The sequence below is a fragment of the Rhinolophus hipposideros genome (assembly GCF_964194185.1).
Source record: "Rhinolophus hipposideros genome assembly, chromosome: 4".
Lineage (NCBI taxonomy): Eukaryota > Metazoa > Chordata > Mammalia > Chiroptera > Rhinolophidae > Rhinolophus > Rhinolophus hipposideros.
The window spans coordinates 39,153,965-39,168,507 of record NC_138050.1 but is presented as its reverse complement, the minus strand read 5'-3'; the positions used below and the strand labels follow the sequence as shown (position 1 = coordinate 39,168,507).

Genomic DNA, 14,543 nt, shown 5'->3' with positions numbered 1-14,543 from the left:
TAATGGTCTGATGTACCACAGTTTATCCTTCACCTACTGAAGGACATCTCGGTCCCTTCCAAGTTTGGGCAGTTATGCATAAAGCTGCTATAAACATCTGTGTACAGGTTTTGTGTGGATGTAGGCTTTCAGCTTTTTTGGGTAAATACCAAGAGTTGGTATTTGCTGGATCATAAAGACTTACTCTACAAATCAGTCCCTGGCCCAGAAAAGACGATCGTATGAACAAACCTACATACTTTTACTTACTTTACCTACGTACTTTTACTTATGCAAAGTCATTTCATTAGCACTATAGGACAGGTGGAATTGGTCAAAATGAAGACATACTCACCACCCCTTCCACTTTTGCTGTTTCTAAATCCAGATCTTCAGGGTAGATGCCAACAGAAAAACCTGGCAGCTTGGTCCCAACTTCATGGGAACAGATAACCTTTCATTATTCCCAGTATAGCGCCGGGTGCTCCTCCAGCTTGGAGGCCCATTGTACTGTCTTGTGGCTACAAAATCATGAGGGAAAGTGAACCGTGCGGAATGACCAAGGTTCCCAAGCGCTATCAAATCGGGGTGCCTCCTCTAACCTGAGACACTGGCTCACAACCACCAAAGCACTCCACGGAGACAATGGCCTTCAAAAACGGTTCTTCAAAATTTGCTGCCTAGGCAGCAGCACCCCTTTATGTTAGGACGATTTCGTTTTCTAGCAAGTCATTTTCTACAGACATCAATCCAATCCAGCAAGTCCTTTACGGCCCTCCTCCCACACTTCTAGCCCCTGATCCACCGTGGCCTCCAGCTATAAAAGCAGGCCCTTGAAATACTTCTGTGTCAGTAACCAAACCAAGTTGCTGCAATTCAGTTAGTCGTTATTTTCTATTCCACTTGCTTTTTGTGCACAGTTCAGATCATTTCTATTTTCTACCACAGCAATAACCAACGGGGAACACCTGAGTCTAGTGGCATTTAGAATCTCATCTTCTCATGCGATACTGACAGAAAACCATGCAGTCGAGTCACCTCACTGTTTTCATTCCTGCTTAAACACTCAAACTCCATAAACAGCCACATATCAATCGGTACCTCTATGTCACCACTTTGAGTCTCTGTTTCTTCATCTGTAAAATGGCGATTAAAATACCTATTTTGCAGGGTTGTTGGGAAATGTACACAAAGTACCTGGCTCATCATATGGTCTCAATAACAGCTATTATTTGCAGGGTTATTGGAGTGTTTCCAAGTACTTAATTTGTATCTTCTTGTGAATCTGACCATCACACTGGCAAAGAAACTAGAGAGAAAATTCTAGCTTCCAATGTGCTATCTAACGAATCCCTAGGCATGGACACAGGAGAGGGGAAGAAAAAAAGAATTTTCTTAGTCCTATGTGCCAGGCTCTGTGCTACGCATTTAATGTCCACCATTGCATGACGTAGGGATTAATATCTCCTTCCTCCCCGCCAATATGACAGGTGGGGGGAGGGAGACTATAAGCAGGGCCTCCGGGCGGGTGGCCCTGGTGTGAGGTGTGCCTCCAAAACCCATGCCTCTCCGTTTCAGAGACATTTCTGAAAGGAACCCGTGCTTCTCCTGCTATTGCTGTACTTCAGTGACTCCCATGTGGGTTTAGAGACGGGGACAAAGCACATCCAACAGATGACACCAGGAAGACGAGAGGGATAGTTGTTACTTGTATTCTGACAGTTTTAGGTGAGCTATGTTAAGGTTGGTCAGGTGGAAATGAACTAACTGGGAAACGAAAACACATCAGAGCTAACTGCTAGCCACATGCGTATACTTTAAAAATGTTTTTATTGAATATTAAACAAATACAAGTACAAGTACTGTAAGTTAGACATTTAGCCAAAGCACAATTACAGGTTAAATAAAATCATAAAGATGTCTTAAATAGAAACCCACCATGCAGGCAGGTTAAGTTCCTTGATGCCCTCTTTTGGCAAGTCGAGGGTGACGGTGAAAAAGTCTTCCATTCCACGTGAAAGATAGTGAAGACTAGAAGAATTTACATGCTGTACGTGATTTTCCACGACCAAATTGATAGGGTTGCCAGATTCAGTAAAATATAATAAAACAAAGCAAAAAACCAGAATGTTCAGTTAAATTTGAATTTCAGATAAATAATGAATTTTTAAATTGTAAATGTATGGCAAATAATACAGGAAACATACGTAAGCTAAAAAATTATTTACCTGAAATTTAAATTTAACTGGACGTCTTATATTTTATCTGGCAATCCTACAAACAGGATGCAGAAAAGAAAAGGGAGGGATTGGAACCTCCCGCAACTGGTGGGTCATACAGAGACTAAAAATAAAAACAACATCAATAATGAACTAAAGAGTCACCACACTGGTTACTTACACAGACCAACATCACAGTGAGAAAATACAAGTACTACTCCAAATGCTGTCTCCAGGAAACATTCCCGGTTTCCTGCAAGCTGGTTCTGTGTTTCTGAGAAACCTTGTTGATAAAAGTACCTTTTCAGTTTGCAGGTATCGAAGTCAAGTACTACCACAAAGACAGGCTGAGCTGGAAACAATGGAAGCAGAAGCGCGTATTCTATGCACATGAAGAGTTTAAATATTTTGTGTAACGAATACAAGAGTTAGATAGTTAAGGTCATCTTCTAGGTCTAGGCTATTAGCTTCAATGATTTTCGTTCCTTTCTAAGTCTTACTGTTGTGTTTTACAGCTTTTCATCCTGAACCTTAGGAGGGGCACAGGAGTGTGTGAGGGACACCCCACTACCAGAGTTTAACTGCATTTCTCTGCAAACACTGAATCAGCAAAGGGCTCTCAGAGCTGCCTGCAGAAATGGGTGGACAGATAAACAACAAAACAATCTGAATTCTGGAGCATGAAAAATATGCTTGAAAAGATGGGTGGCAGGGTGGGGGTGGAGATGTGGAAGTGTAAAGCAGAAAAGAAAATGTGAAAGAATGAAGAGTCAAAATGCAATCATCTCTACAGTGTGAATGTTATTTCAGAGGAGGCAGAACCCTCTGGCAGATGTATACAACTGTCACACCATGAGCTTATTTGGTCTTACAGAGTATATAAAATCTTTAGCTTCCTCCTGCTTTTCACTTATCACCATAGTTTATATTTTACAGTGATTAAAAACAGCTTCTGCAGCAGTCAAATTCTACATGGTGTCACTTAATGGGTTGTTGCTGTATCTCCACAAACACAAAACTTAATGGATTTTGAAATCTTTCTAGCATTTCTCCAAAGCAGATGATCTGGTAGCGGGGGAATTTCAGAAATAGAGAAATTCGAAAGGCTTGATTCTATCAGCTCCTTTGCATAAGCAAGCATAACTTACAAAATATACCCTCACCAAATAAGCATTAACGGGTGTGAGATACACAAGAGACATACCCAACTCACGGATACCTTTCAAACACTAAGAAATGGAATCATAACTTTTTATTTATTAGGATATAAAAGGTTAAAAAGTTTCTGTCAAGGTTAAGGCTTTCTTAAGGAATATTTAACTGTCTATGTGCACAAAGTGTCTGAAGAAGCCTCCGCTTTAGGGGTGGTTTTTTAAAAAAACGCATTTCGTTTTCATATGCTAGACGTGTCCAAGCAAAGCTCAAATATAACCTTCCCAATTACTTTCTTTTCATTTCTGTCACTAATTTGACATCAAACAAGTTTTACTTTAGTCTTCAAATAAATTTCTGACACATGAAGTCTTAGCTTAATGTCAGTTTTTAGTGTTCCCTGAATGACTAACGTCTTCACTATGCAAGGTTATTGCCCAAAAGAAAACTGTCCCACCATGAGCATTTCTGGTAAGTAAGAAGGCTGTTTATCACAGATTATCATATAAATGGGATCTGGACACACTGGGGGAAAAGATGCTTAAAAATACACACCATTTGTTTGAAAGACAGTTTACAGAAATCCAGAGAGTGCACGTTTAAAAGAGAGAGTGAGCAATGTCCAATAACTACTGTGCAACTGAGAGAGTATTGAGAGAAAAACCTAGACAACTTATTGCATTCTAATGCTGTTCTTCCAGCATACACCGTCTTTTTTGTATACAGGCAATAATAATAGAATATTAATCTATATTACTTTATTTGCCATATTCAGGCATTTCTCTGTATATATCAAGCACTTTGCTATTTTGAGAGGAAAGGGAAATTAGCCTAGCCACTAACATCAAGCTCAGATGAACACAACAAGGATGCTATTTCATGAAAACATCCTAATATTGTTTATTCTTATGTTATTGAAAAGCTAGAAATTCGAAATTCCAAGAAGGAAAAGGTAAATAAGAATCCTGGTTGTACTGCTTTATTTTGCACAGAATTAAAACTCTGGGTTCCATGCTATCATTTGTTAACAAAGTGGCAGCATCTTCTGAGCAGGACACGTGGGGCCTAATACTTGGTTCTGGTTGTGATATGGAAACAGAGAGGTACTGTCTCCTTTTGCAAGACTCAGATGAAGAAAGGAGGAAAATGAGTGGTGTCAAAGGTAACTGTTGGAGCTAATTATTATTCCAGACTAACCATCTAGGGAAAAGGGATGGAGGCCAAGTACAAGGAGACAGCGGGCAGTCAGGCACTCACGCCTGACTCTAGTAGCCAGGCTGGCCACTGCGTGGTAAGCGGAGCCATAACATCCAGAAGCCCTTTCATGTTAGACCTGTGGGAAAGCTGGGGGAGATGTCCAGATTCGCTCTTCCATTCCATTTGGGAAACAGAAGGGCCAGTTCAGGGAAGGCCATATTGGAAGTCCTCATCTTGCTAGTGTTTCTATATAGTGCATATGCAAGAAATTAAAAGGATTTGAGCGTAATTTAATGTCATGCTTTCATATTCCAAAGGGTTTCTCACACTGCTATAGATGGAAATTCCAAATGTAATCAACTTTTGCTAGCTTGAGTACACTCATGATGACCTTTGGTTTTCAAGTTTTGAAAAAATGTATTTGGCTCCGATGAGATATCAACCCATTCTCTTTAGCAGATGAATATGTACACATTCTTTTAAGAATTACTATATACTTGATTCATTACAAGACAAGAAGCACTGCAAATGTCTTCCTACACAGTACCTTTACTTGGTACACAGAACATACAATACATAACATTGGCAGTTTAAATACTGAACCACAGTTTAACTTCTCAAGTGTAAGGCTGAAGTTTAAAACTGGCACATCCATTAACCTAATTAATATGATGGAAACAACATACAACCATCGTCGGGTAGTGGATTATCTTTTTAATGAAGCTGTAAAGCTTTTGGTGTCTATGCCATATTAACCCTTTTAGTTAACTAAAAATCACAGCTGTGTTTACCATTTTAAACTATATCTAAGTGGGGAGGCAAGTAATACACACTTTCACAGCTACTGAATACTACACAGGTGCCAACTCCTTCATCCCATTGTTACACACAGCAAAACAAGAAGGAAAGGAGGAAAACGCCTTCTTAATGAATATCAACTTCAAAGCTTCCTATGGAATTCTAGTGCTATTACACAAGTAGCCAAGACAAACACCCAGCTTGGGCCACTAAAACTTCAATAGAAGCAACAACTGAGGCTAATTCTTGATTTAATTTTGAGGACTGATGCAAGATTCAGCTAATAAACTCAAACTAGTTCCCGATGCCTAGTTATAGCATTGGACTCAAGCCAGAAAGAAAGCAAAATGTGTATTTTAAGAGCCTATTCTAGAATTTTTGCATGTAACCATTTTATTTTTCTTTAGGAGATTAAATGAAGTCACAGCTTAATCAGCCTGTATTAGAAAACAAACAAGTTAATTTTTCAGGACTTCAAGTTGAAACTGCAAGTTTGTGTCACACTGTTTTTCATTTTTTTTTTTAAACCACATTTATATTACCTTTGCTTCAAAGCTGAGTAGATGCACTGCTTGTCAACGTAAATAAATTAATGCACTCAATTCGATATTCAGTTAAGGTGAAAAGGACAAGCGTGAGAACTGTAATGCATAATTTTTTACAAGTGTCAATGTGTAAAAACAAGCAAAAGAAAGTAGTAATTTCATGAAGTGACGGTATGGTATTTTTCCACCTTCATTTAAACAAATAACTGAAAGAGCTTTGGTTTCAAGTTTTTGTTCTTCTTTTCTATTGAGAAGTTTAAAGAAATGGTTCAAAAATTTAGTGCAGGGACCTGTATAAACCATTGGAAGCACCTCACTAAAGTAAACCCCAAATCTGGAGTCAAGAAAAAAGCTCTTGCGTTTGTGTACAACTATCTACTACACAGGATTTAAATCCTAGCTTGCTAACCCAGAGAAACAATAAAGTAATACTTTTGTGACTCCAATGAAGTACAATCATTTGACTGAATTTGGAAATAAAGGAGATAATTTTGGGGATGACAACTGCGGTGGGATTGAGAGCAGCTTTCCTGTGAGGAGTCCCTACCGTCCTTTGAGGTGGCAACTGTATAGGACCACACGCTCCTCACGCGTCCTAACAGCCCTCCCTCGCTGTGTCATCTCCGAGCCCACGACAGCGTCCCTGCGCTGTCTCGTGGTTGTGCTCCGCTGGGCTCTCCAGCACTGTCTTGACCGCCTCTGATGCAGGCGTGTATTGGAGAGCAAGTGGCCCTCACCGGCTTTGACTTCTCTGAACTTGGGAGCTCCTAAGTCAGGTTGATGTTTGTGCATTTCCCTTGTAAGACTGGCCAATTAATAAAGGAAATGAAAACTTGATGTTTCTCCTTCCCCTCTCAATTTATGTTTAGAAGAAGTACAGATATAAAATAAATTAAAGTGAAAAGAACTCTTGCTCAGCCAGAAGCTTGTTGCATTGCTAATCATTTTAGTCAGTGTGACTTTGTGCAAAATATCCTCAAGAAGGCTCTGGCTCATTATCAAAGTAAGAAAAAAAACACCAAAAAAAAAAAACAAAAACGCCCCAAAATGATGCATGTTTAGAAAAAATGAAAAATGAGCCTGTCATATGTGTATTTGTTATATACACGTGCCATATATAATAAAGCAAATGTAGTGTGTGAATTGTGGACATTTGGGAAAGTATTGGTTATGTTTTCTTTTTTTTCCATTTCCAAGTCTAGATCAAAGCAATCTTATTTTAGAAATGGATACTTACAATGAAAGTGAGCCTGAGATATATCAAAAGGCTGCCCCTGTAAACATTTCCTCAAAGGGAACAGTAGCAGTTGAGTACGTATCAGTTACTCATACTATATTCATTACTATATAGCAATGCTTCATAAGAGACAAACAGCTTATTCTAGGCTGTCAGGGATTTACAGAATATTGATTTTGTTGGAAACAATCCATTGTAATCCAGTCCCAGGTGTAAATCTGATCTGGCTTTACCAGTGGGCATTCACTAGGTCTTCTGCTCTGCGGCTGTTGCAGTTTGTGAAGGAGCTTCCGGCTTCATGATCTGGTATGTGATGAGATACTCTGGGTATGCCTGGAGAGGACAGGAAGACAAACAGGTCACCCTTTTGGCAGCTACAATATGAAAGCCTTACTTGATGCGAAGCCTCAGAGCAGGCCATATTCTACATACCGATATTCTAACTGATATTCTACATACACACTCCAGAGCCTGTGCGGGCCAGCCAACAGGTGCCCGGACAATTAGGAGATCCACCTACATGTCTGTATATAACCCATGTATAAACCCTACAATCAAGCAAGTTGTTAAAATGTTCTTTCTACTTTTAGTACTGTAAATTAGTTCACACTGCATTCACTCCTCATTAGAGAGCCACATGCCATAAATAAGAAAATCAAGGTAAGAGGAAATCTTTTCCACCTCATCTAGTATAGTGCTCAATATACTAGCATGTATTCAAAAAGTTTGGTAAATGAAAGAATGATTCTGCTGAATCGATTTGGAATTAATCACAGATGATGATGTAACCCACTGAGCTGGAAGAATGGTGAGGTGTGTTCGGTCACCAATAACTTAGAGGCAACAGTTTAGAGATAATTTTTAAAAGTCACCCACATATGAAAGAAATTGTATTTACCCTAGATAACTTACAAAATATTGAAAAGCGTATGGTAAAGAAAAACCGAAATCACTTATTATCTCAATATTGAGATAATAATGTTTTGGTTGATTCTATGTTTCACATCTATTATGTAAATGCATTTTTAAAAATCATAGTCATATAAATATACTAACATGTATTAAATCATTTTCTTTTTGTTGAATATTTAGGTTTAAATTTCTCATTATGATAATCAAGACAGTGATGAACATCCTCACGTTTTTTTTGTGTGTGTGACCATCACTGATTATATTAATACAAATTTCTAGAAGTGGAATTACTGCATCAAAGTGAAAGCATTTTATCTAGCAGTCTGGAGTTTCTAATTTAAACAAATAAAAAACTGACAAATTTATTCTTTGGTAGTTTTTAAACTTTTCATTTGGAAACTGCAAACTTACACATGAAGCTGCAAAAATTAAAATGCTACTTACATGAGACACCTACATGCCCTTTCCCCACATCTACCTACTATTTGGGTTTTCTCCCACTTGCTTTGCCATGTGTTTTCCCCACCTCTGTACACACCAGGCCGGCAGGCAGGCAGGTGCAGAGGCACAATTTTCCTGAACCATCTGAGAGTAAGTTATATACATCATCATGGGTCTTTCCATATGCCAGTGTTTATTTGCTAAGCACAGGGATATTCTCGTACGTAAGCACAGGACCAACCTTGTAATTTGATACTGATAGAATATTTTTATCTACCTACCATTCATTCAGATTCCACTTTTCTCAGTAGACCTAAGGTCCTTTCTCTCCCAGTACCAGATCCAATGTGGGGGCAGGACCTTCAGTTAGTTGTCCTGTCTTTTGAGTTTCATTTAATCTGGAAAGTTTTCAAAGTCTTGCTCTGTCTTTTATGACACTGACATTTTTTGAAGAATCCAGTCTTACTACATTTTTTATTAATAGAACATTCCTCCTTTTGATTAGACTGTGGTTATGCATTCCTGGCTGGAATGCTGCATGAATGACGTCGTGCCATCTCAGAACACACGCCTGGAGGCACGTTCTAGGTCTACCTGTTCCGCACTGGTGATGTTAATTTTGATAATCTGGTCAAAGTATTGCCCCCTTTCTCCAATGTGTAATTACTGTGGTTTTTTCTCTCATTTGTAACTAATAAGAAGACCATGCAAATATCTTTCTCCTTATCAAAATTATCCCCTAGATTTAGCAACCATGATTCTTGCATGATCTTGATGATTCTTGCATGATCTAATCTTTACCACAATGGCTGCAAAGAGGATGATTGTCTAAATCCAGTATTCCCTCCACATCTACACATGTGCCCTTGGCTTTCTACTGTAAGAAAAAGCCTTCCTTTCTCCTTCACTCACTCACTCATTCATTCGTTCATTTATTTATTATCTGTATAGAATCATAAACTCCTATTTTTTTCAATGGTTTAAATTTCATTACTGTACTTATTTGGTATTCAAATTGTCCCAGATTTGGCCAGTCAGAGCCTGTTCAAGCTGGCTCTGTGTCCCTGTGGCATGCCCCCATAATTTTTTTTTTTTTTTGGAGCACTTCATTACTTCCTGGCATGCCAGCTCTTCCAGGCTCATCTTGTTCCTATTCTGCTCCAGCCCTGAAATGAGCTGTTTTTCCAAAGAGCCTGGGAGCCTTTTGGTGGGGATGGTATTAGAGGTCAAGATATGGGCTCTCGGTGTGTTCACTGCTATTGGGGTTTCTCTGCTCTCAGCAGACAGTGCTAAGAAACACATGCACATATATATATATATATATATATATATATATATATATATATACTCATATACATCCACATGCTTCCATAACTCTTACACAGAGACCTATACATACATGTATTTACTTACATGTGTACACACATACATACATATATTAGAAACCACAAGTTCGTATCAATACCTCTAATCAGTCCGTCCCTACAGTCATTCTTACCTTCCCCCATTCGATATCTGTGTGTCCCTTCAACAGTGAGAACCCTTGCTCCCTAAATCAACACATTTACTCATTTGCTGAACCCTATAATTTAACGAAAAGAGTTTCACTGCTTTGCCCATACCACCACAATCAACAGATCTACTACACGGAATTCAGAATTCGTTCTCAGCTCTTCCCGCTATACCACACCCCACATGGCCAAAGACCGATAGCATATAATATTGTTTCCATAGGTTACTGATATTTAATTTCTTTTTTCTCTCTTCCTCCTGAAGTTAGAATTTCAAAATTTCTATTTGAAATTCAATTAAGTTCAGACAAATTGGTTTTTGTTTTCAGTCAAATTGGTAGGCATTTGGCAGTACTGTGAAAGTTAAGGACTGGGTTGAAAATAAGAGTAAGTTTTCCTGCTTGTTGAAGCCACAAGTAATTGGCAGAATTTAATGTACTGTAGCTTTATGACTCAGAAAGCTATCATTCTACGAATGTGAGTACCATGCTCAGCAGTACAGATGGACCTTGATTTATGATGGTTAGACTTGTGCTGGGCAGTGGGTGCAATGAGCCACAGCTCCCAGTTACCCATGCAATCATAAGGGTAAGTAACCGGTATGCTATGGTGTACTGTGTTGCCAGTGAACTTTAGATACTGTGTTTTCACATCACATCATGTCTATAAAACACCCATTTGTCACTGTGTGCCAGGGTGCTTTCAGCTGCGTATGTTAATGGTGAGTACCCATGCAACCATTCAGTTGTTCATTTTCAGTACAGCGTTCAATAAATTACATGTGATAGTCAGTACTTTATTATAAATAGGCTTTGTGTTAGCTGATTTTACCCAACTGTAGGCTAATGTAAGTATTCTGAGCATGTTTAAATTAGCCTAGGCTAAGCTATGATGTTTGGTAGGTTAGGTGTATTAAATGCATCTTCAACTTAACACTACTTTCAACTCATGATGGGTTTATAGGGCTGTAACCCCATCAAGGAGCATCTGTACAGAGCTTCAACTCGTGTGACCAGCTGTGGCAAGTATATCCATGAAGATGACCCATCAAATGGTAGCTGTTCTTAGCTCTACTGCCATGTTGGGGTATGAAAGATACAAAGCATTAATTTAGAATAGCAGGCCTTAAGAACAGCATGAGATGTCATGCCTTTATTTCTCAGCTGCCCTCTTGTTCACACTGTGTTACTTGGCTGACAGGTGACTGATGGGTTGTGTGTGTAAAGTTGAGGTCAAAGAATTTTGACATCTTCATTTTGACCTGAAGCAACTAATGCTATCAGACTATGTGGTAGATATTTTATTAAATGGTTTTCTTTAACTCTTATGTGGTCTCCATATTTTGTATGAAGACATTTAGCAGCTTTGTTACGCTCATCTGATGAGTAACATACCTGTTCTCCTCTGTAGATGACATACTCAGCATATGCCAGCCCATTCACACTTGGTCTCCCAATAACTGAGTGATGTCCTGGAGGGGCATGAGCCATTTTCATGGTGCTGAACTGCAGAAAGGATTTTCCAAGGGTCACTCTACAGAAAAGCATTTGTCTAAAGGAAACAGAAAGTAATGCTTTGAAGGAAGCTTTAAATCTTGGAGTGATATAACTGTTAGGTTTATTGATTTAAAAAAATATTTAACACAAGGTGAGCTAACTTAAACATCACTTTCATATTTATGAGTAGAAATAGAATGAGATTTGATGTGATGCTTTATTATGAACAATAAGGCTCAATTGTTACACTTTAAGTGTAACTTAAAGTTTTGGTGTCGTTTAGGAATCAATCACAAAAATGCTTGGTAAGTTTTGAAAAATGGAAAAAGAAGAATACTAGTGAAAACAGTTCTTGTAAGGAAGGATAGGAATAAAGTGAAGATAGTAAGTGAACAGTAGCGGCATCTGAAATTAAGATTCGGACTTACTCATTATGAAGTAAGAATTGGAGTAAGATAAATAATAAGAGTGGATCATATACAGCAATACTTGCTTAACTGTATGATTGGAAATTATACTACCGGGGTGACACATGAATGGGGCAGATGTGAAATACTATAGAGGAGAAGAAAGGTTGATATGGAAGAAAGTATATTATATAAACTTGGGCTGGGCAAACTGGCTATTGGGCCAAGTCGAGTGTGCCACCTATTTTTGTAAATAAAATTTTATTGGCACAAGACCACATACTCATTTACATATTGCCTATGGCTGCTTTTATACTACAAGGCAGAGCCACGTCACTGGGACAGGGATCACATGGCCTGCAAAGCCTAAACTATTTATTATGTGGTCCTTTCAAGAAAAAGTTTGCCAACCCTTAATATAAACAAAAAACATTTTAATTGAGCAGTAAGATTGGTTACACTGCTAAAAGTAAACAGTTATTCAAAGTTTGTTTTTGGTAATGAAGCGTGATCTTTACATTATGACTTATCAGAGATATTATTTTGAGTCAATTAAAAATTGTGCCACGCCCAGTATAATTGGGTCCTGCCCAACCATTTTTAGTGTGAGCTACTGCTGACCCTCTGGCTTGGTTGCAGTAGCATTCTCCTGTTGGTCCCAGAGGAAAGGGTTTTGATCTACACGAGAGGGAGGCTTTTGAGCTCCATCCCCACACTGTGGCAGCACTCTGGTATCACTGGACTGCCCGCTCAGCTGGCAGGGCCCATTGCCATGGCCACTGCCAGACTATATGTCACATAAAGCTTGACCTGACAGTCCTCGCCTACTGCCTTCTGTTTCCTGCCCCAGAGCTTCCCTGTTTCTGCGGAGGCAGAAGCAGCAGGACCTGTCCAGTGGCCCATGAGGCTGCAGGCCGCAGTGGGTAGGTGGGCTGGCTCCCGCCTGCTGGCTCACCGGCTTGCCCTGTGATTGTGGTGCATTCTGCAGATGCAGCAGCCCAAAGTGGGGCAGGGACGGGGAGAGTATACAATGCCCCGTGGGGCTAATGCTGACCAGTGCAAGACAGGAGCCAGCAGATAAATTCATCTCTTTTCTCCCATGATGCACTGTTCTTGAGATGCAGTTGTTCATACAGCGTCTCTAAAGGTGTCTCATGGACCAAGCAACCACGCACTTGTTCTGAAACTGGCCAGCTCCTTGATGGACCTCAGTCTATTCTGCCTCCTTGTCTACCTCAGTTCTTTTTGTGCCTTTATTCCTGCTCCCCTAGGACTGCACTTGCCAAGAAAGTGCTAGCACGTAAGCTTTTGTTTCAGCCGTTGTTTTCTAGGGAATCCTGGCTAAGACATAAATGTGTGTGTATCTAATTTTAATGAGGCCTGTTCATCCTCATCTAGGTTCACTTTTATTGCTATTTAAGTTCATTCTGCCTCCAGAAGAGTTAGGTTTGAAGCAACAAAGACAGACTTTTGCATGTTACATATTCTTGGGAATTTTCATGTGTTACTAATCACAGCAGCCTTAATGGAAGACACTTCCTTCTGGACATATAACATCCATCTTAGAACTGCTGATGGCTGCAGTTTGTTTCACAATGTGACCCAGAAAGGTAAGGTTTAAGGTTAACAACTATAATGCATTTCTAGGTTATATGGGTCTTTTTGAGGTTTTAACTGAATTACAAGATCTCTTATTAACTTGACTTTGCAAAAATAACCCATCTGGTTAAAGAGATATGTAATAAACTGCAATCTTTGTAAAGTACAATTCTTTTCTATTTTTTTCTATTGGCAGAGAAGAGAATAGGGAAGGGAATTTTTTTTCCACTGACTTCAGAGACTATACTATTATTCTCTATAATTCCTGAGTTTTAAAATCCTATTTAAAAAGCTAATATTCATTTGTTTATTAATTCCAAAATTAATATTCTGAAGTCAGACTTTTCAAGGCAAATTATATATCCTGCCTTAAAATGTCACTAGCTACCTCAGAAGCATATTAAGATTCTACTTGTTTGTAGAAATGTGTGTCTTACATCCAATGTGACTAGAGCTAGAGGTTCTTTGCTCTAAAGAAATAATTTTCACGCTTTTCTTGTTCTGATTCCAAAGCAAGAAAAGTGAAGCCCTGAAAAAAAGCCAAGATGGAGGGAGTTTCACTGCCACCTATGATTGATTGACACCTACCCAGTTTTTATCACCACTAATGCCAGCTCTGGTGTCATTGCTCCTATTAGGGCAGAGGCTGATGAGCTATTCCCACCCAGTCTCTGTCTAATTTGTTAGGGTTAAGAATGAAGACAACCTGTGACTTCTGCAGAGCCTGAGCAACAAATGTGGTTCATGACCTCAGAACAGCATCCACTACATGAAAGGCAAGATGCTCACCTGTGACATATATAACATGACCGATCTTTGTGTGTGGGGCAGCCTGTGCCTCCTCCAATTCCATAAACATACTGGTTGCTTTTAGAAGAGTTTTCGGCAAAATAAATCCCAGCACCAAACATTCCTCCTATGTATGCATGTCTCTCATCAAACCCTTTATGAATAATGGCATTAATGAAAGGAGAACCTAAAAATATATAGAAAGATTAGTTTTTGAACACTTTTCTAGAATCTCAATTAGCTGCATACTTGGCAGACTAA

The 14,543-nt window shown here is 39.1% G+C and overlaps 1 protein-coding gene across 1 annotated transcript in view; it reads right to left on the bottom strand.

The window, feature by feature from the left end:
* Nucleotides 1-5,241: 5,241 nt before the first annotated feature.
* TNKS (tankyrase) overlaps nt 5,242-14,543 on the bottom strand; it is a 185,916-nt gene continuing 176,614 nt past the window's right edge. Inside the window, exons 25-27 of the mRNA XM_081045483.1 lie at nt 14,283-14,469; nt 11,386-11,542; nt 5,242-7,460 (exon numbers count right to left, since the gene is read on the bottom strand). Of these exons, the coding sequence (XP_080901609.1) occupies nt 7,374-7,460; nt 11,386-11,542; nt 14,283-14,469 (431 nt within the window). The 3' untranslated portion in view covers nt 5,242-7,373. The remainder of the gene's footprint in view (nt 7,461-11,385; nt 11,543-14,282; nt 14,470-14,543) is intronic.